General features: G+C 43.6%; 1 protein-coding gene across 1 annotated transcript in view; it reads left to right on the top strand.

Moving 5' to 3' along the window:
* Positions 1-24,470, top strand: part of LOC147888285 (Photosystem II reaction center PsbP family protein) — a 49,629-nt gene extending 25,159 nt beyond the window's left edge. The window contains exon 3 of the mRNA XM_087393661.1: positions 24,021-24,470. Coding sequence (XP_087249787.1) covers positions 24,021-24,333 — 313 coding nt within the window. The 3' untranslated portion in view covers positions 24,334-24,470. The remainder of the gene's footprint in view (positions 1-24,020) is intronic.
* The last annotated feature ends 463 nt before the right edge of the window (positions 24,471-24,933 follow it).

The following is a 24,933-nucleotide window of genomic DNA, read 5'->3' on the forward strand; positions in this document are numbered from 1 at the left end:
TCCGGTAGGTCCTGGTTTGGACACCAGATGGGGGCCATGTGTGGCCTGATGGTTGGACGGCTTCAGATAGAGTTGGCACACTGCCAACTAGGCTACATGCAAGTGCGGGAAGGCAGCCCATGACTGACCGCACTGAGGGTAGACGGAGCATTTCCCGAGGTAGCCCACTCTCGGGCTGCGGGGCCCGTTTGGAGCCCCAAATGATCCCGGATGGCTCTGGGCCGAATGGATACCATAGGTTAGTTGCTCTATTCTGCGCCACGGTTCTAACGTGTGTTCGGTGGCCTATTTCGGGACCGATCTCCAGTTGGCCGTTTCGAGCCGACTGAGTCGGTCTCCCAATCAGGTCTAACCGACTACGACTGGTAGCTATATAAGAGCAAGCCTGTGAAGCCCATCATCATCACTGGCTACAGTAACCCTGATTCCTTAGCATCCAGCCTTCGTCCTCTACTGTTTCCAGCATGCCATCGAAGCTTCTCACACAGGAGCGCACGGTTGGGAGGCAGTGCCATCTATTGTATCAGTTTTACAGTAATTAATTTTTTGATTCTCCATACTATCTGCTTTTCTCTCTTGCATACGAGATCCTGTTATCTGTTGAGCACAGACGTTGTATTGTTTTCTTACATGGTATCAGAGCTTGGGCTCTAGCAAGAAGATTTGGTAGTGTGTTTTTGTTTGCGAGCAGATTGTGAGAGATGGCCCAGCCCGCAAGACTGCGAATCCCACCATTCGGCGAAAGCGAAAAGTTGGACGGCACTAACTATCCTCTCTGGAAGTTCAAGATGAAGACCATCCTAAGCGCATACGAGCTTTGGGATATTGCTACTGGGGTGGACGTGAAGTCGGTTGCGAGACCGAATCCAGCCAATGCAAGATAACATATAGTACCAACTGCGGATCAGATTCTCACGTGGACAAGAAGAAATGCATATGCGCTTTGTTCTATTGTCTGCAGTGTAAGTGATTCTGTCATGGCATTAATTCAACATGTCACCACAGCAGAGGAGGCATGGACGGTCTTAAAAAATCAGTAGGAGACCACGAATCAGATGCGGATTCAGAATCTGGAGACTCAACTCGCGAACGAGAAACTGTCTGAGTCTGAAACGGCAGAGAAGCTCATCACTGCTAGTGTAAGAGCATATTTTTATACTATGATCTACACCCACTGTTGGGCGTTGATGACGTCAGTGGGGATGTCATAGTAGCTAGTCCCTACTATGCGTGATGGACTTTATGGTTTTCAATCTTGTGAGTGACTATTGTGAGATTGAAACTGCACTATGTTGTGTTTTAAGAGGATGAGTTTGGGAATGCTCCTAGATTCATCTAGGTATATACTATCTCATATTAAATGGAATGGCAGGGATATTCTCGCAGGCAACTCCTTGCGGGCTGTAATGCCTTCATTGGTCTAAGGTGTTTATGCAGCCCTTTGGCATTACAAGATATTTTCTTTGGTCTAGAGGCATTCTCTTGTGAATGATGTGCTTGATGATGCTGGCATGGATTTGTCCTTTCCATCCACAGCCCAAAAATTTGGTTTGGGACAGCATTACAGGTGGCTTTGGCATCTATTACAGCAAATGCTTTATGATTTCTAGCCTTTACCTCGTCTTGAGACTATGTATTGTCTCAAATACTAGGTACTCCACTCAGATGATCCTGATTGTCGATCATTACCTTTGGCAGATGCTACAGTTGCCTCTCTTTATAAGGTGTTGTAGCCTCCTTCATGGATGTCAACTCATACAAATCGTGTTTGGGTTATGACACATTCTCCTCAATGGTGGAGGAAACGGTTGAGGCAAATTTGGGATTGCAAACGTCCGCTTCATCAACAGGTTTTCTTTTAGAGAATCCTCCTTGGGTTTGGACAGATATTGGCCCGTTGGCACATTGCTCTTGCTGTTTGCGGCCAATGTCTATACTTGTGGGAATCTATGCCTCATTTATTTGGGCATTGCCCGGATTCTCGTGACTTCCTATGCATGCTTCAACAACGACTCAGCTTGTTTTCCTTCAGCTAAATTTGGCAAGCTTTTTTGGATCTTCGGTGTTCATCCTGTAAGGCATGGATTCGATATTTTCTTTCATTGGGTTTGTTTTTGGGCACTGTGGACTCTATGGAATGACCGAAATCATAGAGTCTTTGGTGACCCTGCCTTGTCCAAGTGTCATTTCTTCTGTGCTTCTCTACTTTGAGTGCCTTTGTACGGGACTGGATTATCCTACCTTTTTGTCCTATAATGAGATCTTTTGATGTTGTAATTACTTGTCCTCTCTTTTGTGGGGGGATAGTTTCAGAGTTTCTTGTAATATAATACAAATGGATTTCATCCAAAAAAAGTGTGTGTGTGTGCATACATATGTGTATACACATATGTATTTATGTATATATGTGTAGACACACACACACACACACACATTTTTTTGGTGAAATCTTTGATTGATTATATTATATGAGTAGCAACCTCAAAAAAAGGTGCTACAATTACATCAACTGAAAATTTCAGTATATGCCAAAAAGACCTCATGATCTATGCAACGGGTCTGCAAGCAATCAAAGAAAGATTGCTGCAGAGAACGCCTAAAAAAGCCAAACAGAGAGAAAGTAGGATCACCAAAGACTTTACAATTCCTATATGTCCATAAAGTCCATAGTGCCTAGTAGCGAACCCAAATGAAGAAAAGATGAAACTCCGGTCTGGATGGATGAAACCCAAATAGCCAGAAGAACCTCCCAAACGGAACAGATGGGAATCTTGCTCGCAGGTGCTGTCGAAGCAGATAAAAAAACCCACGAGAGCACGGACAATGCTAAAACAAGTGAGGCACAGTCTCTGAAGAAGCAGAACATCTATGGCAAAGTGCAGGAGCAATGTGTCAATGAGCTAATAGCTGTCCAGATGGAAATACTCCCAAAAGAACTCGCCAAAAGAAAACCTGTTGCCGAAGCGGTACTTTATAGGCCCAAAGTTGCTGTAAACTTTTCCTCCACCACTTGGCTGGGCGATGCATTCGCTAAACAGAATCACCTCTCTCTGAAACCCAAGGTTGAGGCAAAAGGATTTTAAACAATGCAGGTACAGTAATATGAGATAGCCTCAAAGGACGAGAAGAGGACCCTGGAGAAGTCAAAGTCCAATTTTCAGTTGGTCCTGGAGTTCCAAAGGAGGAATCGGAACAAAAGGCCAAAGCATAGAAGTAATTTGTTGCCACAAAGGATGATAATGAGAGCCCAATCCATATGTAGTGGTTGCTAGAGAAAAGGGGAGCATAGTACCAGCATCATCTATAACATCAGTAACCGAGGTGATGCCTTTAAACGAGACAAAGTAGCCTTTAAACGAGACAAAGTAGGAACGTCGAGGTTCTTGTAAAGCCAAGGGAGGCTGAAAGACTTTCGACCAGTGCATGCTTTCAGCTCTCAAAGAATTCCCAAGCAAAGATTGCCGTCCATTGCATTCCAGATGAGAAAGAACATGCTTTTAGTCAAGAAGCAAGTGGGAGACAAAAGGGCATCCATGCAAAGTGCCATCAGTGTAGCCAAAAAAGAAATCCCAGTGATCGAGTTGCCAATGACCAAACGGAGAAATACTGATATGAGTGACCAGAGTCCTAATCATAAGAGCCCAAGGCTGATTACCTTGCAGAAATTGCAGCAACATTTTCCCCCTGTGGGCAAGAATATGCACATGAATATCCGTGATGTTCAATCCACCATGCATCTTGGGAGAACAAATGTGATGCATCGAAAGCAGCTTGAGACTTTTTCTGCCATGTTTGGATGGCCAGAAGAGTTCCATAAAGATAGACATGAAAGATGTAAGATCTGCCTTAGTAAACATGATCAATGGCAAGTAAAATATATGCCCCAAGGATGGACTGCACTATTCGAAAGATGAACGTGCAAAGGCCAGGTTGCCAGTTTCCAATACTCAAAGCTTTTTCCGAAGCTTAGCCAAAACCCAATCAGTTTGTTGTCGGCGAGTGAGTTCCCACCCCAAAGGGTAACCAAGATGACGAACAAATTGAGTGGGTGGAATGATATCCCCGGGCCATAATAGACTATGCCAGTCTTTGGAATGCAAAGAGAGCAGCTTAGACTTATGAAAATTAACATGAAGACCAGCTACCAAACCATAAACAAAGAGGGCCTGCATCAAGGCACCAAGATCACGGGGCGTATTCTTCGGGGTAAAGAAAGAATCATCAGCATAAGCTTGAGCAACCATGCTGCGATTAGCATCCAATTCCAAGCCATGAAGTGATCCTGTAGCCACAAGATGATCAATATATTGCAGCATAGGATGAGTAGCAATGGCATACAGTAAAGCACTGAGAGGGCATCCCTGGCGGACCGAACAACGAAGAGTCCACTCATCAGAGATATCCCCAGAATTAATGCAAGCCGCATTGCTATCTCTGTAAAGCCAGTAAATAACCTGCTGCATTTTTTGTCCAAACCCCAAAGCTCGCATAGTTTGCGAGATGAAATCCCATTGAACTGTGTCAAAGGCTTTTGCAATATCTACCTGCAAGAGTAGAACATCCTGTTGCGTGTATTTGGCATATTCAATCCCAATATAAGCATTAGCAATGTTATCTGTGAAATGGCGACGTGGAACAAAGCCATATTGGGAGGGATGCAACCCATCATGCAAATAACCTTTAATCCGATCAACCACCATTTTGGCAATGATCTTGTAAATGACTGGCATGAGCATGATTGGCCTCCAATCACCAAGTGAATCACATAGCTGCTTTTTTGGAATCAGCTTGAGAAGACCCTTTTTCCATGACATAGGCATCTGCTGATTTTGCCATGCTGTATTTACCATTTGCAGCAAGGTGAATTTAAGAAGATCCCAGAATGCAAGAAAAAATTCAACAGTGAGACCATCCCATCCTGGAGATTTCCATCTGCCACAGGATCTCAGTGCATCAGACAATTCCCTTTCAGTGAAGGGATGTTCAAGTTCCAAAGCCTGAGCATCAGACAAAATTGGATGAATATGCTGCAAAAGAAGTTGACGTGCAGACATGACCCGAGGAGAAAGAGTATCTAGATGCCCGAAATAAGTGGAGAAGTGCTGCACACATAAATCAGCAAGCTCTGAACGAGATCTTGACCAAGAACCATTAGGCATCCGGATCCGACAGATATTGGCAGCCTGTCTTTTGGCTCTTTAAAAATTGCTTGGAAGAGCAGCCTTTATCCAAAAATGCCCGTTGTCTGGATCGAGTTTTCCATTTAGCAAGCTTTCTGCGATCGTTAGATTGAAGAGAGAATTGAGCTTGACATAAGAGCATGCTTTCCTCTGAAGACAAAGGGCAAAGATGAGCAAGCTCAGTCAAACTCTGACATGTAAATTTGGCATGTGCTACAGTCTCCCTTGTGGCTTGCATATAGGATTTGCCATAATCTCGAATAATTGCTTGCATCCGAGCAACAAAAGCCTGCTAGGCATAATGCAAACCAATGCGTATCTGACGAGAGAGAGGCTGAATAGCATCAGAGACCAAGGCTTTAAAGTTAGCATGCTCCAGATAACTATTATTAATCAGCAAAAGCCTTCGGCAAGGCAATCTGTCAGTGGGAAATTCATGTAAGGAAAGCCTCAACCAAAGAGGAGCATGATCCGAATGTGTGAAAGCATGATCAACCCAAATTTGACAAGTAAAGGCATCACAATGCTGTGGATCAATATGATACCATCTGTCCAAGCGTGCCTGATAAGAAGATTGAGCATTATGCTGAAAGGTATAACTTGGAAGCATGGGCTGTAATTCCTTCCAGAGATCAACCAAGCACAACTAAAGCAAAAATCAGATCATGCCTGTGTTTCAGAAGCCAACATATGAGTGTGGCCTGAGCTGTTGTCACCCGATTGAGGGGCATTATTAAAGTCACCACAAATGAAGGCATGTTGTCGCCATGGATAAGTATGCATGGCAGCCTAGATCAAAGCTCTATCTGACTGGGGGGCATAAACCGATGCAAATTCAAAAATTTCCCCTTGAACAAGGCATTGAACAATAATCCATCTACCATGGCGATCATTGAGAGCCACAACAGGTTGAAGGTCGTGCTTTACCAAAAAAGCCACACCAGAAAAGGAGTGCTCTCCAGCATAGAAGATATCATAACCAACAAAATGTCCTATTTGACCAGCATACATATGCTGATTATGCTCTTGCAAAGCAATTATATCAGGCTGCAATTGCCTGATATACATCCAGACCAGTTTCCATTTGCGACCATCACACATTCCTTGTACATTGAGAGTAACACACTTCAGATGATCAAGCATATTTACAGTTATGGGACAGGTATGTACAGCAACTAATGGGCTGTCTACGTCTGCATTTCCACCTCAATGTCCGGGCCTCTGCCCTGGGATGAAGCATCAGCCTGAGGAGAGGACAAAAGTGCAGCAACTTCTTCTTCAGGAAACAAGGTCCGATTTGTAGTCACAGCAGCCCAAGTCAAGCCAACACCAGAGTTTTCAGCAGGTGTTTTCCCATGAGAGGATGCACCACTCCAAGTCTGAGAAGGCAAAGGTCGCTTGGGGGAGATCACTTTGCGAGGAGTTTGCCATCCATCAGTCAAAAAATTTTCCCCCTTCCCGTGAGGTGGAGAGGACAAAGGCAAAAGGCACAGGAAAAGAAGCATTATCATGTGAGACAGCCGGGGCTTTGCCTTTGTCTTGAATAGAGAAAAACTGTTTGACCCCTTTGTTTTTGACCACAGAAGAGGCATTTGCATTCTTATTCAAAGGCTGAACCGTTTCAGCTTGCACTGGCATCCGTGGAGCTCAGGAAGGGCATTGTGAAGCCATGTGCCCAAATTGCTTGCATTCAAAGCAAGCACCTGCAAACAGCCCCCACTTGAGCTTGTAAAAGGCACTCCCCATTGAAACATTATTCACGGTGGACATACCACCTTACCAAGGGAAGCTGCAATTTTAGGTAGAAGAGAAGACAAGCATTGAGGAAAATCCACAACTTCTACCCAAATAGGGCAACGATGCCGAATCAATGCCTGATAATCCCAGGTGGGAGACCAGGGCAGAACATGGACCATCTGCTGGCCATAGAAAAGAGGAGATTGCTCTAACAAAACTTGACGGTGCTCCCCATCAGCCATGATGATCTCAAAAAAGCCCCTCGCTGCATAATGAACTTTTTTGACATAAGAACCACCCAGGGTTCGAGTCAACCAATTCCCAACATCTGCTGCAGCACGCATCCGTCCTGAGAAGAAAATTATAATGGCATGCTTTGCATACTCCTTAACTGGATCAAATATATCATCCACTTCCACCATAATGCTAGTGGTGGGAAGTGGATCGTCCTAGGAAGAAAATTATAATGGCATGCTTTGCATACTCCTTAACTGGATCAAATATATCATCCACTTCCACCATAATGCCAGTGGTGGGAAGTGGATCTTTCCAACCTTTACGGATGTCTTCAAACCCTTCATGCATAACCGCATAAACAAGCTGAGCCTCAGCAGAGTCATGAAAGGAATCATCTGAATCCATCACCTGTTTTTGTTTCTTGTTGGAAACTGACTTGTCTTTGTGAAAGGTTTTCTCATAGGAATAATCCGCCATTCAAGTTAAGGAAAAAGCTTGGAAGCAGCAACGCTTTACAAGGAGGAAAGCACAGCAGGTACAAAACTGTACGGTTTTTTCTTGGCTGTATGGACAAAATCGTACGGATTTTTGACAGTATGAATTTTTTAAAATTAAAAATTTTTTTTTTTGGGGGACATGCAAACTGTACGGACTTCCCCGACTGTACGGACAAAACTGTACGAAATTTTTTGATTGTATGGACAAAACTGTACGGACAAAATCGTACGATTTTTGACAGTCCGAATTTTTTTTTCCTGACAGGCAAACTGTACGGACAAAACTGTACGAAAATTGTACGGATTTTGACAGTACTTCCTCCTTTTTATTTATATATATATATATTTTTTGGGACAGAGTGTACGAACATCAAACGAAACCTCGAGGGTGTCAAACTGAGGGAGAAACAAGCAGCCGTAGCGTGGGAGCACGAGGGCTAGCACGGAATCTCTCTCTTTCTCTCTCCTACACACACTTTTTTAGTGAAATCTTTATATTTCTCTGTGGGAAACCTCAAAAGAGGTAAAAACCCACCAATAAGTACAAGGGAAAAGTTTTAACAAGTAAAACCTCAGAGCAAAAGTCATGAGGTAGCCAAGTAAAATATTACATATCAAGCTGGAGGAGAATCAAACACAGCATCCTCCAGCTTCAAATTGTTGCTCTGTAAAAATTGATGTAGTGATAAAACCACACCATCAATAAACACAAGCTGCTTTTTGCCCTTATGATTCTTCTTGATATAGGCTGGTACCCGAAATTTTTGAATCAAAGGGTCAAAAACCTGTTGTAACATGGGATGGAAAGATTCCAATAAAAAAGGTACTTCTGCATCCCTGACACAAGAAAGCTCTGGCACAGGCATCAAAGGCATAGGAGCTAGCTCAACGTCCATGTCTTCCGATAAAGAAGCTACATCTGATGAAATAGGGTTCTGCATTTGAGCTTCATTCGGAGGATCAATCTGAATAAGAGCAGGGGTAGTATCCTGAGAGAGAGCATGCATATCATCTTGTAATTTGCCCTTTGCAAGGGTTACATCCATATCCTGATTAGAAGGAAACTGATGGTGCTCAACAAGAGTGCAATCCTGAGCTTTTTCAGCAAGGGGAAGATTTGCCTGTGATTTATCAACCTTCCTCCAGTAGTGCTTCGGAGCAGTAGAGGACTTCATCAAAGAAGCCATAGCAGAAACCGGAGGAGAAGGGAGAGTAACCTTGACAGCTGAAGAAGGAGCAGGTGGTATGGGCTTGGATATGGAAGGGCAAGCACGTGCAAAATGGTCGACCTGTCGGCACCGATAACATGAAGTGGGGAAAGATGCAAAATGGAGCCTGATGCGCATCGGATGAGCAAATCCCAAATCAAGATCCAGAGTAGATGGCACGGGCTGCGTCATATCCCACAGAATGCAAAGACGAACATCACGAGAGGCTTGCAAGAACTCCTGTCTCAGAATATGGAGAGGCCTTCCCAAAAAAGCTGCAAGAGTTGTGAGATGCTGAAGAAGAGGCACAGGCAGCGCTTTGAGAGTAATCCAAACCGGACAGTGAGTAGGAAGTGTCACAGAAGGATCGAAAAGTGGATCCCAAGGCATAACATAAGCAAAGAAACTGGCTCCAGGAACACCAACATCATTGACAAGGCGCTCTACCACCTCAGTCGAAGAGCACTGGGCATAGTACCCTGCCCATAAAGTAGAGGCAGACTCCAAATTTTTGAGCCTGTCGAAGACCAGAGACCAAAAGGGTAGAATCCAAGGAGCAAACAAGTGGGAAACTCGATGAAGGAACTTCTGTGACAGAGGCATAGCACAATTGGCGAAGAAGATCCAGCTGGAGTGAAGAAGAAGGACCATCAGAACCATCCAGCTTTGCCGATTTGACGAGAGGAGAGGCAGGCAGACCACCATGTTTTCGGCGAAGAAACACACGAGGAGGAGCAGAGCAGAGGGAGGTGCCGAGGCGGAGAAAATAAAAGAGGGAGGAGGCTGCGCAGGGGATTGTACGGGCTGTACGGTCTTCCATATAGGCTGTACGGTCGATCGTACAGCCTGTACGGAAGGCCGTACATCAGGGACAAAGGACAGTACGGAAGGGTTCACAGCGAACGAAGGTTGTACGGGAGGTTGTACGGGCGGCAGAGGCAGGGTGAGCGAAGGTGGTACGGAAATCCGTACAGCTGACGGCAGCTGTACGAAAGACGGAGCAGACAGCAGAGGCGTGGCAGGGTACTGTACAGACGGGGACTGTACGGACGGAATCAGGGCGGAAGACTGTACGGACGAGGCTGGTTGTGTGGAGGAGGAGATCTCCATCGCGCTCTCCCACTAGACTAGAACTCACACTAGAACTCCTCTCTCCTACACATACTTTTTTTTTTGGTAAAATCCTCTCTCCTACACAAACACACACCTACACACTACACACACACACACCTACACACACACACTTTTTTTTTTTGGTGAAACCAGTAACTATAAAATTAGCATGAAATCAATGTACATGACATTAGACTCCAAAGGAGAGCCTAATGAAAGAACTAAAAAACAGTGAGAAAACACTTCAAGGCTAGTAGCATCCAAGTCCCTCGCAGCATAACTATCATATAAAGATTGCTTGAGGGACATTCTGAAGAAAGCATATGCCTGAGGAAACTGTTGTCCCATCCTAAAATGCAGTCTCTGTGTCCAAATAGTCCATAGTATCCAAAAGCGAGCCCAGTGAAAGAAAAGGAGGAATGGAGACATCTGAGGTGAGAAGCATCCAAACATCTAGAAGAGTTTCCCGAATCTAAGAGGGAAACCGGAGCCGTAGCAAATGAGAGACATGAGTGATCAGTATTCGAGAGTGCGGGCAAGACCATAACAAATGGGGAACTGTCTCATGGTGATGAGAGCAACGGGGGCAGGAAGAGGAAGCAATACGACGTGCTTCCAATTTCACCCCAATGGAAAAAGCTCCCACTATACATCTCCAAAGGAAGAGCCTCTGTTTCAATGGCAATTTAGCTCTCCAAATTTTCCTGAGTTTTGATTGCCACCAAGATAAAGGCCTATCCAAATTCCAAAGAGTGTTGGCATGCTTATCAATCCATGGCGGTGGAAGAAGAAATCTGTAGACCATCGAAGATGTCAAATTATGCAGTGAAAGTGAACAGGTAGCAGGAGACAAGGAAATTAGATTCCAGTCTAGTAATCTGTCCTGAACAAACAACGGAGGAACAGGAACAAATGGCTGCAACATAGTTGTAAGTATTCTCCAAATGGGCCTATGATGCAGACCCAAGGGGAATGTCCTGCAAGCTTGTGGAAATGAGAGCACATAACCATGTTGATCCACCACATCTCCGACAAATCTTATGCCCAATTTCATAAGATTATATGCTTTAATTGGTGCCTGTAAAGCAAGACGCGATTCAAACACCTTTCTCCAATGGATGCTTTCCAAACGAAGAGAGTTACCATGATGGGAGGAAGCACCTGACCATTTAGCATAAGAGAGAATTCTCTTCCAGTCATGAATAAAAGCAGTAGAAATAGGACAGCCAGGAATTTTCCCCTGAAATGTGGTCATGACTGCTTCTCAGTGATCTGTAATCGAATGCCCATATGCATGGGACTTCATGTTTCCACACATAGCTGCTAGCATAATAGCCCATGGCTGTTTTTGCTGAAAGAAATCAGCAATCATAGTGCTCTTTCTTGCCAACATATGAAACTGAAGATTGAGAATATTCAGTCCGCCATGAGTCTTAGGAGAACAAACAGACTGCATGGGAAGTAGTCGCAAAGCCTTTTTTTGAGATTTGCTTTTCCAAAATATCTCCATAGCTTGGGACATATAGGAAGCCAAATGCTTAAAAGACCAGTGAAGAAGAGGCAAGTAAAATTGCACATATGCCATAATGATAGACTGGACTATTCGAAGTCGAACATGTAGAGGCCAAGTCGACAAGTGCCAGTATTCCAGCTTCTTGTTCATCTTTTGAAGCACCCATTTAAGCTGTTGTTGAGGGGTAATATTCCAGCCAATGGGATACCCTAAATGCCTCACAATGGTATGGGAAGAAATAATGTGGCCTGGCCAGAGAAGTGCATGCCAATCAGCTTCTTTCAATGCTAGAAGATTCGATTTCTGAAAGTTGATATGCAGTCCAGCAGCTATGCCAAAATCATTCAAAGTATGCATCAAATGAGAGAGGTCACTTTGAGAATTCCTAGGCATGAAATATGAATCATCAGCATATGCCTGTGCAAGAAACGGCTGTGCCCCTGGAATTTGCAAGCCATGAAGCTGTCCTGTATCTGCAAGATGGTCCATATGCAACAATAATGGATGAGTAGCAATGGCATACAGTAGGGAGCTAAGAGGGCATCCCTGTCTCATTGAACGGGTCATAGTCCATGTCCTTGACAACCCACTACCAAGCAGACACTGTGCAGTGGCATGAGAATACAACCAGTAAATAACATGAACGAGCCGAGGGCCAAATCCCAATTTATGCATTGTCTGAGAAATAAAATCCCAATGGACAGTATCAAATGCTTTCGCAATGTCCACTTGCAGAATGAGAACATCTTGTTTAGAATATTTGGCATACTCAATTGCAAGCAAAGCATTGGAGATATTGTCAGTAATCTGCCTTCTAGGAATAAACCCATACTGCCTGGGATGAAGTCCGGCTTGCAAGATAAATTGAACCCTAAGGACAATCATCTTGGCAATGAGTTTGTAGATGACTGGCATAAGAGATATGGGCCGCCAATCAACCATTGTCTCACACAATCTTTTTTTGGGGATCAATTTGACAAGCCCATGTTTCCAAGAAGGGGGAAGAGATTGTTCTGCCCAAGCATGATTGATCATAAGAAGAAGAGTGTGCTTAAAATGCATGGAAGAATTCAATAGTCAATCCATCCCAACCAGGAGAGCTGCCTTTACGTAAATGACTCAAAGCATCATCTAGTTCCTTAAGCGTAAATGGCTGCTCCAATGCATGAGTCTGTTCCCGAGACAATATAGACTGAACATGCATAAGGAATTGAGACCTAGCTGCGTTCACTTGCATCGAATAATCAGGTTGAGGAGAAAAGAGATGCTGGAAATGACTAGAGCATTGCGATTCTAGTTCTGATTTGGAGGTGGTCCAGGTGCCATCATCCTGCCTGATCTTGCAAATATCCTCCTTTCGCCTATCCGCATGCAGGCTTTTAAAGAAGGCCTTGGAGGAGCAGCCCTTATCCAAAAGGGGTTTCATGCGAGCTCGGATTTGCCACTTCTTTAATTTACGAATATCATTTTGATGGATGATATGAACTGCATAAGCGCAAGAATCCTGTTCAGAAGAGGTGAGCTGCCTATAAGAGCTGATTGCATCCATCTGTTGCTTGTGAGATTGAGCCCATTTCAGCTTAAGTCTGATGTTTTCCATGTGACTCTGTCCATAATCTTGAATAACAGCCTGCAAGCGATGGGCAAGACTGATCCAAGCAAAATCCATGTCCTCCTAAGCATGTAAGAGGAGGGGGCGGACAGCCACTCTCACCATGTTCTGAAATTGTTGATGAAGCAAATAAGCACTATTAACATGGAGTAGGTGACGACCAAAAAAAGGCATATCATCTGTCAAATGTGCTATAGATAATGTCAGGCATACTGGAAAGTGATTAGATAACAAGAGGGAATGACCAACCCATAATGCACACGTGAAACTAGTGTACTGCTGAGCCTGCAACAAATACCATCTGTCAAGTCGAGCCGAGTAATGAGTAAAAGCATTGTGATGGTATGTATAACCCATATCTCTATCCCTTGTTGAGAGCCATAAATCTTCTGCATGCAAAAAAGAAAGCATATCCTCCCAATGTCGAAGCTCAGTGGGGATCATGTGAGAACGATGAGTGGTGTTGTCTTGCATGGCAGGCGAGTTATTAAAGTCTCCGCACAAAAAAGCATTAGTCAGCCATGGATATTGCTTGAGGGAGTCCCACATTCGAGCTCTTGTCGCAGAAGTTTGAGAGGCATAAACCGATGCTATTTCATAAAGATCAGCATGACAGATGCATCTGATTACCATCCATCGACCCTGGGGGTCGTTGTAAGCAACCGTGGGCTGCATATCATGTTTTACCAGCATGCATACCCCGGAAAAGTGCATCGTACCAGCATAAAAGATGTCATAACCAGCAAAGTGGCCTTGCTGGCCAACCAAGAAGTGTTGGTTGTGTTCCTGTAAGGAAATTACATCAGGGTGCATTCTATGTACATAGTGCCAAAAAAGTCTCCACTTATTGACATTGCAAAGACCTTGAACATTGTATGTAATGCAAGTAATTGAAGCAGACATAGAAGATATGTACAGTTGAGCCAAGAAACATAGTAAAGGTATAAGCTGTCAGGCCTCAGCCATGACATCGACGTCCACTTGGCCTCCTGGATCAGTAGCTCTATCATCCGCATCATTGTCACATACAGGAATGCCCTTCTTGAGCACATCAACCCACAATCGAGAAGTCAGGCTATCAGCAGGGGTAGAGGCCTGACCAGGGGTGGAAGTAGAGGCATTCCAATGCCGAGATTGTAACGGTCGTGGCTTAAGCGCAAATACCTTTTTGGGTTGCTGCCAGGCACCCTGAGGAGAGGCATTGGATTCTGAAATTTTGCCCTTTCCCTTATCCTTTTGCTTAGCTGAAACTTGGACCACACTTTCTTTGGGAAGAACAGATTTAGATGCAACATCACCCAACTTGCTAGGCGTTGCCTTAGGCCCTGGACCATAAGTTGGAGAGGTAGTATTTTCTGGAGCAATAGCTGTAGGTGGGAGCTGATGTAGTATTGCAGGACACTGTGAAGCTAGATGGCTAAATTTATGATAAGTAAAACAAGCACTTGCAAATACTCCCCATTTCAAATCAAAATATTTTTCGCCCAAGGGAACATCTTCCACCTCTACCGCAATGGAAGGAGGGGTTGGGTGATCTGTATCCCAAAGAACACAAAACCGATTTCAATTGCCCGAAGGTCGGGGTGGGCATACAACTTGCCCCAAAGTAGCTGCTAGACTTGGTAGCTCAGCCCTCATATAATCCGGAAAATCCACTACCTCAACCCATACAGGGCAGTGATGTCGAATGAGACCGTGATAATCCTTATTTGGCGACCATGGCATGACATGCACCATTTGTCTGCCATAGAATAGAGGAGACATCTCCAATATCTGCTGACGATATGAGGCATCCAAAAAGTGCACTTCATAAAAACCTCGAGAAGCAAAGTATACTCCTTCAACAAAGCAACCTCCCAACAAAGCCTGAACCCACTGAGCCACATCATTTGCAGAAGGTAACTTCCCAGGGAAGAAAATGATAACTGCTTGCTGAGAGAACTTCCGGAGAGGAGTAACCAATGAGGGCAGCTTCAGCTTATACTTAAGGGCCGGGGGAGGTTTGGCCCACTCCTTCCGGCTGTGGTGAAATTCATCCTTGAGCATATCGAAAACATAGTGAGCATCTTCAGAGGCTGAGGTAGAGAATTTGAATTGCTGTCTTTTAGGGTCCCGGGACAAGTCCTTCCGAGAATAGCTTTTAATATGGTCCTCCATGAAGGTGAGCAGGGCAGAATTGATGAAGCAAGAAAGGGCAGCAGGGTTTATGCACAGTTATGGACGGGTGATACATAGCAACGGGAAGGAAAGCAGATGGCAAGAAGGAGCGGTTGGCAGCAGCTAAAGTAGGCGAGCAAGAGCAGGGCGAACACCAACGGGGCTGTACAGACGAAGTTAGACTGTACGGAAATATCCAGCAGAAACTGTACAGAAGAGATTGGGCTGTACGGAAAGGTTGACAGGACGCTGAAAACTGCAGTGGTACGGAAAGGCTGACGAAGACGTACGTGCACGCAAAAGAAGCAGAGGTTGGAGAAAGCATGCGGGCCTGCGCTCAAGTCTGTGCAGGGATGGCGAATTTGCCGTAGGCCTTGGTATGGTTGTATGGAAACCGTACAGCCACCGTACGAGCGTACGGACGGAAGGGGGGGCCTGCAAGAAGAACTTGGCGGGGCACTCAACTTGCTCCACACACACACACACACACACACACACTCTCTCTCTCTCTCTCACACGCGCGCGCGCGCACACACACACTTTTTTTTTTGTGAAACCAAGAAAATTATATTATGAAACATCCATTTACATCAGGGCAGTGCTCGAGAAAAGAGCCAATGCCCTATCCATCAGAAGCAGTAAAAGAAAAGCTGAATACAAGAAACATCCAAATCTTCCTCATGTAAGGCATCATATAAAGACTGCCGCAATGAGGCTCGGAAGAACTCATAAGGGTGCTGAAGGGGAGAATTCAGATGTGCATGATTTCGCTGCAGCCAGAGGGTCCATAAGGCCCAGTATCTGATCCATTGGAAGAAAAGAGAATACTGTGACAAAGAAGCTGATAGTTTGCCAAACATCTAGAAAAACCTGTAGAACCTGTGTGCAGGAAATCTGAGAGAGAAGAAATAGGAGATCTTGTCTAGAAGGTCTGGAATATGAACAAAACCACAATAAATGCGGAATACTCTCAGGAGTATGATGACATCTTGGACAAAGAGGTGAGGCAATCCTTCTTTGAGCCAATTTCACTCCTACTGGAAGAATACCAACAATGCATCTCTAGAGAAAGAGTCTCTGCTTCAATGGCATTTTCAACTTCCATATCAATTTCAATTTTCCTTTTCACCAAGCTAATGACTTATTCAGATGCCATAGAGAATTAGCATGATGAGCAATCCATGGAGGAGGTAATATCAATCGATAAGCCTGTATAGAAGTCAATAGATGCAAAGGCCGAGAGGATAATCTTGGACTTGAGGACTGAAGGTGCCAATCTTGAAGCCTGCCTCTTACATTCAATGTTGGAATCGGAACCAAAGGGAGTAAGAGATCGGCAATAGCTTTCCAAATAGGTCTGTGATGCATCCCAAGATTGTATTGTCGGCATGCTACCGGAAAAGAGAGAATATGTCCTTGCATATCTACCACGTCATCAATGAACCGGATGCCCAACTTCATAAGATTGTAAGCTCTGATTGGTTGTTGTACAGCAAGGGGAGAGGAAAACACAGCACTCCAATGAAGGCTTTCCACTAAGGATGGGGAGACCATTTGATGCGAGAGAGAACTTTCTTCCAATCCTGAATCAAGGAAGTAGAAAATGGACAAGCAGGGATTTTACCTTGAAATTTGCCAAGTACTACTTCCGATGGATCAACTAGCCAATGTCCATAAGCATTTATGCGCATCTGACCACACAAAATTGCCAACATGATAGACCAAGGCTGCTCTTGTTGAAAAAAGGTCTTGAGCATAGTGATCTTTCTTGCCAACACATGAAATTTGATGTTTATTATATTCAAACCACCATGCATTCTCCATGGCTTGAGACATAAAAGAAGAGAGATCTCGAGATGACCAATGTAATAGAGGAAAGTAGAACTGGACATAAGTTAGAACAATGGATTGGACAATTCGAAGCGGTACATGCAGGGGCCAAGTGGAGATCTTCCAATATTCTAATTTGTCCTGAATTTTGTTTAACACCCAAGATATTTGTTGCTTATTTCTGATTTTCCAGTCAATGGGATAGCCCAAATGTCTTACTATGTTTTCTGGATAAATAATCTGGCCGGGCCACAGGATAGCATGCCAGTCACAATGCTTGAGAGGCAAGAGTTTTGATTTCTGAAAATTAATTTTAAGACCAGCTGCCAACCCGAAATCTGAAAGGGTATCCATCAATAGGCGAAGCTCCAGAGGACTGTTCTTTGGCATGAAGAATGAATCATCTGCATAAGCCTGTGCAATGAAAGGCCGTGAACCAGAAATCTGAAGCCCCACTAACTGTCCAGTATCAACCAGATGATCCATATAAAGAAGCAAAGGATGTGAAGCAATGGCATAGAGCAAAGCATTGAGAGGGCATCCCTGTCGAACTGATCGTTCCAGAGTCCAAGACTCAGACAAATGATTCCCTATAAAGCATTGAGCAGTGGAATCTGAGTAAAGCCAATATATGACATTAACTAGCTTTGGTCCAAAACCAAGTTTAAACATGATTTGAGAGACATAATCCCACTGTACCGTATCAAATGCCTTTGCCACATCCACCTGCATGACCAAAACATCTTGAGCTGAATATTTTGCATATTCCATTGCGATGAGAGTATTGGAGATATTGTCATGTATATGCCTTCTTGGAACAAAACCATATTGCCTGGGATGAAGTCCATCATGAAGGATATCCTTTATCCGATGTACCAACATTTTAGCAATAAGCTTATATATAACAGGCATCAAAGTGATGGGTCTCCAATCATCCATTGTCTCGCATAGAGGTTTTTTGGGCACAAGCTTAACCAGACCATGCTTCCAAGCTGAGGGAAGATGTTGATGCTGCCAGGCTACATTAATGAACTTTAAAATTGGACCCTTCAATTCAGCCCAGAAGGCTACAAAAAATTCAACCGTCAAACCATCCCAGCTAGGGGATTTATGTTTACCCAAATGCTTGAGGGCTTCATCCAATTTAATATCTGAAAAAGACATTTCCAGCATTGAAGCTTTTTGCAAAGAAACAATAGGAGAAACAGGCTCAATAAATCTGTTCCGAGCCAATGCAACGTGAGGTGTAGAAGAAGATGGCTGAGAAAAAAGAAGCTGAAAATGATCCAGACATTGTTTTTCTAGCTGAGATAAAGTCTGGGTCCAAAGACCATCATGTTTCCTGACCCTCATGATAGATTGACTTTGTCTATGTGCATGTAAATTCCGAAAGAAAGATTTCGAGGAACAACCCTTATCTAGCATAGGTTTAACTCTAGCCCTTGTCTGCCATTTGGAAAGCTTGCGTTTATCATTAGCATCAATTATGGAAGAAGCACAAGACAATGAATGCTGCTCAGAAGCAGAAAGAGACCTTTGATGGTTAATCTGTACCAAATACTACTTGTATGATTTTGCCCACTGGATATGCTGTCTGGTTTCTGCCATGTACCATCTTCCATATTCCTTAATGACATTTTGAATACGATGTACAAAAGAGTTCCAAGCAAAGTCCAGATCCTCCTGAGCATGGGATAACAAGGGCCTGCAAGCCAGTCTGATCATTTGCTGGAATTTTTCGTGAGAAAGATATAATTGATTGACCTGTAAGTGTCTGACTGAAGAGAGCTGCATGCCATCCAGAGGCATACCAAATGAAAGGTTGAGCCAAAGTGGAGTGTGATCAAATAGTTGTTGAGAATAATCAGTCCACATTTGACATGTATAATCATCATATTGCTGAGCATGAATAAGATACCATCTATCAAGCCTCGCCCAATATTCTGTAAAAGCATTATGATGATATGTAAATCCCATAACTGAAGGGTGAGTTGCTGTCCATAAATCTGCAATTTGAAGTGATGAAGTCATATGTTCCCATTGCTGGATTTCAGAGGGCAGCATATGGGATTTATGCGTGGTATTGTCCTTCCAGTGAGGAGAATTATTGAAGTCACCACAAAGTAGAGCATTTGAGGACCAAGGATATTGCTTTATGGAGTCCCACATTTGAGCTCTAGAAGCTGAATTTTGAGAGGCATACAAGGAGCCTATTTCAAAAATCTCTCCATTGATTATACATTGGATAATCATCCATCGGTCACAATGATCATTATATGCTATCCAGGGCTGCAGATCATGTCTGGCTAAAATGCACAGCCTAGAGAGTTGTTTAGATCCTGCATAAAATATATCATATCCTGAAAAGAACCCATGCTGGCTAGCAAAAGAATGCTGATTATGCTTTTGCAGACACACAACATCTGGATGAGTTTTATTTATATAATGCCATAGGAGCCTCCATTTATTCTGGTTGCAGAGGCCCTGTATATTATAAGAAATACATTTAAGAGAAGCACACATGAAAATATGTACAAGGGATGAACAGTCCTAAAAAAGAAAGGGAGGCATCAGGCCTTTGCCATTGCCACAGGGTCTTGCTGACCCTCAAAATCCAATTCCCTGACTAGATCATCTTCTTCACAAAGTGGAAGACCCTTCTTGACTGCATTAACCCATGCCTTTGAGATGGGGCTGTCCGAAGAGGTAGAAGGTTGACCCGGAGATGGAGCAGAAGCATCCCAATTACGAGATTGGAGAGGTCTTTGTTTGAGAGGCACCGTCTACTTTGCAGTCTGCCATTTCTCGTGAGAAGATGAATTATTTTCCACTAACTTGCTTTTTCCTTTATCCTTGTTTTGAGCTGAATTGGCTTGGCTCCCTGTATGAACTGAAGGCTTTACTCCTTTAGCTTTAGTCTTTTCCACATATGTCTTCTGACCTCCTGTATTAGATGGCGGAGGAATGGCAGCTGGAGGAGGCCGATGAAGGATAGAGGGACACTCAGAAGCTAGGTGCCCAAACTTGTGACAAGAGAAACAAGCTCCAGCAAAAATGCCCCATTTTAAAGTGAAATATTTCTTTCCCAAATTAACATCCTCAATCTCAACTGCAATAGCAGAGGGGGTTGGTCTATTAGTATCCCATAAGATGCAAAAATAATTTTTATTACCTGTGGGACGAGGGGGACATATCACTTGTCCCAATGTCATCGCTAAGCCTGGAAGCTCTGTTCTCATGTAATCTGAAAAATCAACCACTTCAACCCATACAGGGCAATGATGCTTGATGAGATTCTGATAGTCCTTATCAGGGGACCAGGGCATGATGTGCACCATTTGACGACCAAAAAATAAAGGGGACATTTCCAGCATCTTTTGTTTTGTCAAGGCATCCAAGAGATGAACTTCATAAAATCCTCGGGAGGCAAAATAGACTCCTTCTACATAGCATCCACTTAGGAGAGAATTCGCCCATTGTCCCACATCATTAGCCGAGGGTATTTTGCCTGGGAAAAATATGATAACTGCAGTTTGAGAGAGCTTCTTCAAAGGATGCACAAGAGAAGGCAACTTCATCTTGTAAGTGAGTTCCGGAGCAGGTAGTATCCATTCTCTTCTACTTTGTTGAAAATCCTCGTTCAACATGTCAAACACATAGGAAGCATCTTCAGATGAAGGAGCTATGGGGGGTGAAGTTTCCCTTGATTGTCTTTTAGGTTCAGGAGAGAGTGCTCTCTTGACATAATACTTGCTTGTTTCTGCCATAGAGGCTAACGGATTCAGCAAAAGGGGGAGCGCTATTTCAACAAGGCACTGATATTAGATAGCAAAGAGTCAGATCAGAAAAAGGGGGAGCGCTATTTCAACAAGGCACTGATATTAGATAAAAAAGCCGAAACTTGTTGCGACAGAGGGCTTGCAGGAATACTGCCTTTCACAGGAGGGAAAACAGAAACCAGCAGCGAGGCACTTGGAGGGTCAAGAGGGCAGACAAGATGGCGAAAGAAGAAGACGTTTTGAGTGAGCAGAGAAAAGGGCTACGAAGTGGCTGGAAACGTGGAGCAGATTGTCGTGCTCACAGACAAATGGAGGGCTAGATGGGACGCACACCCAAACGGAGAGAAGCACACGGGGCACGGGAAGGACTGGGTTGTACAGAAAGACTGACAGGCTGTACGGACGTACGGAAGGTAGGCTGCAGGAAAAGGTACGGCGATGCAGGCAGGTACGGAGCTCCGTTCAAAGCTGTGCAGAGGCAAGCCAGACCTGACGCAGTTGTTTGTACTATCACGGAAACCGTACGGCAGCCGTACAGATGTACGGACGGAAAGGCAGGCTGCACGCGATCCCTGGCGAGGCTGAACAGCAGAGGCGTACACACCACTCTCTCTCTCACACACCATACACACTTACACACACACACACACACGCACATATATATATACATACGCAAGTGATTTTGGAATCTTTCAAACCGAGATGGCATTGGGTACTAATTAAGAAATAAGAATAGCTTTCCTTACTAAGCGCTCTTTTCTCGCATGTATTCTTAATTTTGTTTAAAGTTGCTTACAAAATCCCTTCTTCCCCCTTGTTCTTTCTCTTATATGTCAAAAAAATGAATTTGTAAGATTGGATATATTCTAATCTCATGAAGGTATATATACCTATGAGGAGAGCTTTGCTAAGCTCCAATACAAAGTCTTTTGGCGCATAATCTGCAGGGCGACGGCTATCTACTACCTGGCTGAAATATCAATCCCACCTCACACCCCACGTAACATGTTGTCCAACCCTAAGGAGTCCATCTTAAATCCAAGGTCTCTTCCCATGTGAGAGCACTTTCTGTCTTTTTGAGACCTTGTTGGGGACATACTTAAAATTAAATACTATGTCTTCGCAAGCAGTTGTAGCTTAAATGAAGAGAATGTGCACTACTTTTTTTATTAGCCTTCTCCATTATGGCTAGCCTTTGTCCTGGCTTGAGTCTGCCCTTCACCTTTGGAGTGTTGACAAAAACTTAGTACAAAAACTTTAGTATAAATGCTGGAGTGTGCGTGGGTCTGTGGATATGTATGTGGGAGAGCATTTGTGTACACAATGGTCTACACCCACCTTTTGGTGTTGATGACGTTGGGGGGATCATGGATGTCATGGTAGCTAGTCTTTGCTATGCATGATGGAGTTTATGATTTTCAACCTTGTGAAAGTATGAGATTGAGACTGCACTATTTGCTGTGGTTTCAGAGGATGGGTTTGGGCATGTTCTTGGATTCATCTCTCTCTCTCTCTCTCTCTCTCTCACTCTCTCTCTCTCTCTCCATAAATACTCTCATATACTCTTTTTTTTTGTTGGTAAAAGAACCTTTCGTTAAGAAGAATGCACATTCATAGCTGTCCCAAAGTGAGACAGCTACTGCTCATAAACTAGAAGAAGGTGAAGAAAGACTGCATAGCTGCTCTAGTGAAGAACAGTTAGTACAACAAACCTAAAAACAGTGAAAGAACACTTCTAGCAGGGCCGCAAGAAGATCTCCCATGAAGAGCATGTCCTGTAAAGAACGATGCGGGTGATTTTCTTTTCAGATTGATGACAAAACTTCGAGCCATATTCCCTTGACTTCGTTTGGCAAGCAGTTTCGTTGTTTGGAAGACATGCTACTATGCCGGACTATGATCACTTTTTCTCTTGGTGTCGCTGTCAGCAGGCTCTTTGGTCATTGTATTGTGCTCGTACCCTTTGACTTTACTCTTCAGTGGATGTCTTTCCCTACTTCAAGCTTCTTTGCTTCGGTCAATTCAGGATGCTCATTCCCTTGGGGACCTTCCTTAGGCCCAGTTGGAACTTTTATTATTGTTTCTAGTTTTGAATAGTAGCTTTTTCACTCTGGGACAGCTATGAATGTACCTTCTTCTTAATGAACAGTTTTTTTACCCAAAAAAAGAATGATGCACGTGCGGCCTCACACACACACACACACACACACACATATGGAAACAGAATTCAAGAATGGAGGCAAACATAGAGGGAACTATGTAATGAAGGATGAAATTCCAGTGACAGCGTATACTTACAAAGACGAGGAAATTCAAGATGGCATTGGTATTCTAGCCAAGTGCACCTTAACCTCAATTTATGCTGCCTTGCTGCTTGTCTAGCAAGTTAATTAATATTTTACTGACATGGTATCTTGACCCATGTGGAATGTTGACGTGGTACATTCCTCATGAACACAGATTACACGACTCAGCCTGACAAATCATTCATTAATGCCAAGAGAAATATGGAACTACCAACGTTGTATGCAAAATCATGATTGGTGCTCGCATTCATGGTAAGGTAAGCTAAGTTTTTCCAGATTATGTTCTGCACATGGGGGCCATCAGTGAATGAAGTGCTATTGTATACAAGAACGAAGCAGGATCCTAGTTAGCAAATTCTAATTTTGCCCATTTTTTCTCTAGCCTTGATTTGACAACTCTTTTTAGCTGGAGGAGCAGATCTTTGTGAGAGTAATGAATCTTACAATCATAATAGGAAGGTTCTGGGTTGCTCACTGAAAACTGATGTCTGTTGTGTCCTGGAGCATTCTTTTATACATCTAAATAAGGAAAGCACCATATCCTTCAGAATAATCATGCATGCACACGTGCACACACACACACAGACACACACTCTTTTTTTTGGTGGAACAAAGCTTGCATTAAGAAAGAATTTACATTCATAGCTGTCTCAGACTGGGGACAGCTACTACACACACACACACACACGCACACACACACACACACACACACAGAGGCAGAGGCAGATACAGACAGAGACAGCTAGACATGTCTAGGCTTTCACGTCTGCATATGTTAAGCATTGCTTTTGTAAGGGATTATGCATGCACTGAAAAGCAAGCTCATCTTGTTCAACTATTCACTTTGACAGGCTTGACAAAATCGGAGGGCCTAAAGAAGCTGGAGAACTCATTCTGAAAAAAATAATAGCATCTAGAAGTCCAAAAGCTTCTTTTACTCTTGTAGATGCTGAAAGACATTATGAAATTCTCAAGGGAGAAAGGGTTTCATACTACAGGCTTGAATTTTTGGTTGAAGGGCAATCATTTCTCAGGCACAATGTTGCTGTTTATGCTGCACACAATGGACAGCTTTTATCATTAAATGCACAAACTCCAGAGGCCTTATGGACTAATGTTATGAAGCAGTTTCAAGAGATGGCCAATTCCTTTAAAGTTAGTTAACTCATTTTATGGAATTTTGATATTGAACAGTTGAGACCGAGGACATTCTAACTAGTACATTCTCAAGATCATGTTTGGAAGGATACTAAAATCAAATGATACCTTGGAAATCCTATCATTGTAATTCTAAGTGAGCATCGGTGCCTTTGTCATGTATGTTTGCTGTTTCTTGAAGAAGTATATTGCTTTTGATCTTTTTTTCCCTAGGAAAATGGTTGCAACATTTGGTTTGCATCTCAGGGTTCAAGCTCACTGCTAAGATAAGCCTGGTGTTACGCTCAAGTTGAGGCAACATGACCTCGGAAGGGTCAGTCGACCTTTTCCTTTGAAGGATCAATGGTTGTATTATATTTGTTTGGGCTTCACGTAAATGATAAAAAAGGAATCAAGGTCAAGGTCCTGGGTGAGGGTGGCATGGCACAAGACTAGGTGGATCTAAGGCTAAGGGGTCTTAATGCATTAAAGGTGCCAAGGGGCAAATGATTTCAATGATATCCCAAGAGAGGGGTAAATGATGCATCTAGGAGGTACCCTAAAATGTAGACATGTGGCATACTAGATCCATCTAGGGAATTGTGGGCTTTGGTATTCAACGTGCAG

This window comes from Dipteris shenzhenensis, chromosome 22 (assembly GCF_047967505.1).
Source record: "Dipteris shenzhenensis isolate YYH24624 ecotype China chromosome 22, Dip_SZ_1.0, whole genome shotgun sequence".
NCBI lineage: Eukaryota > Viridiplantae > Streptophyta > Polypodiopsida > Gleicheniales > Dipteridaceae > Dipteris > Dipteris shenzhenensis.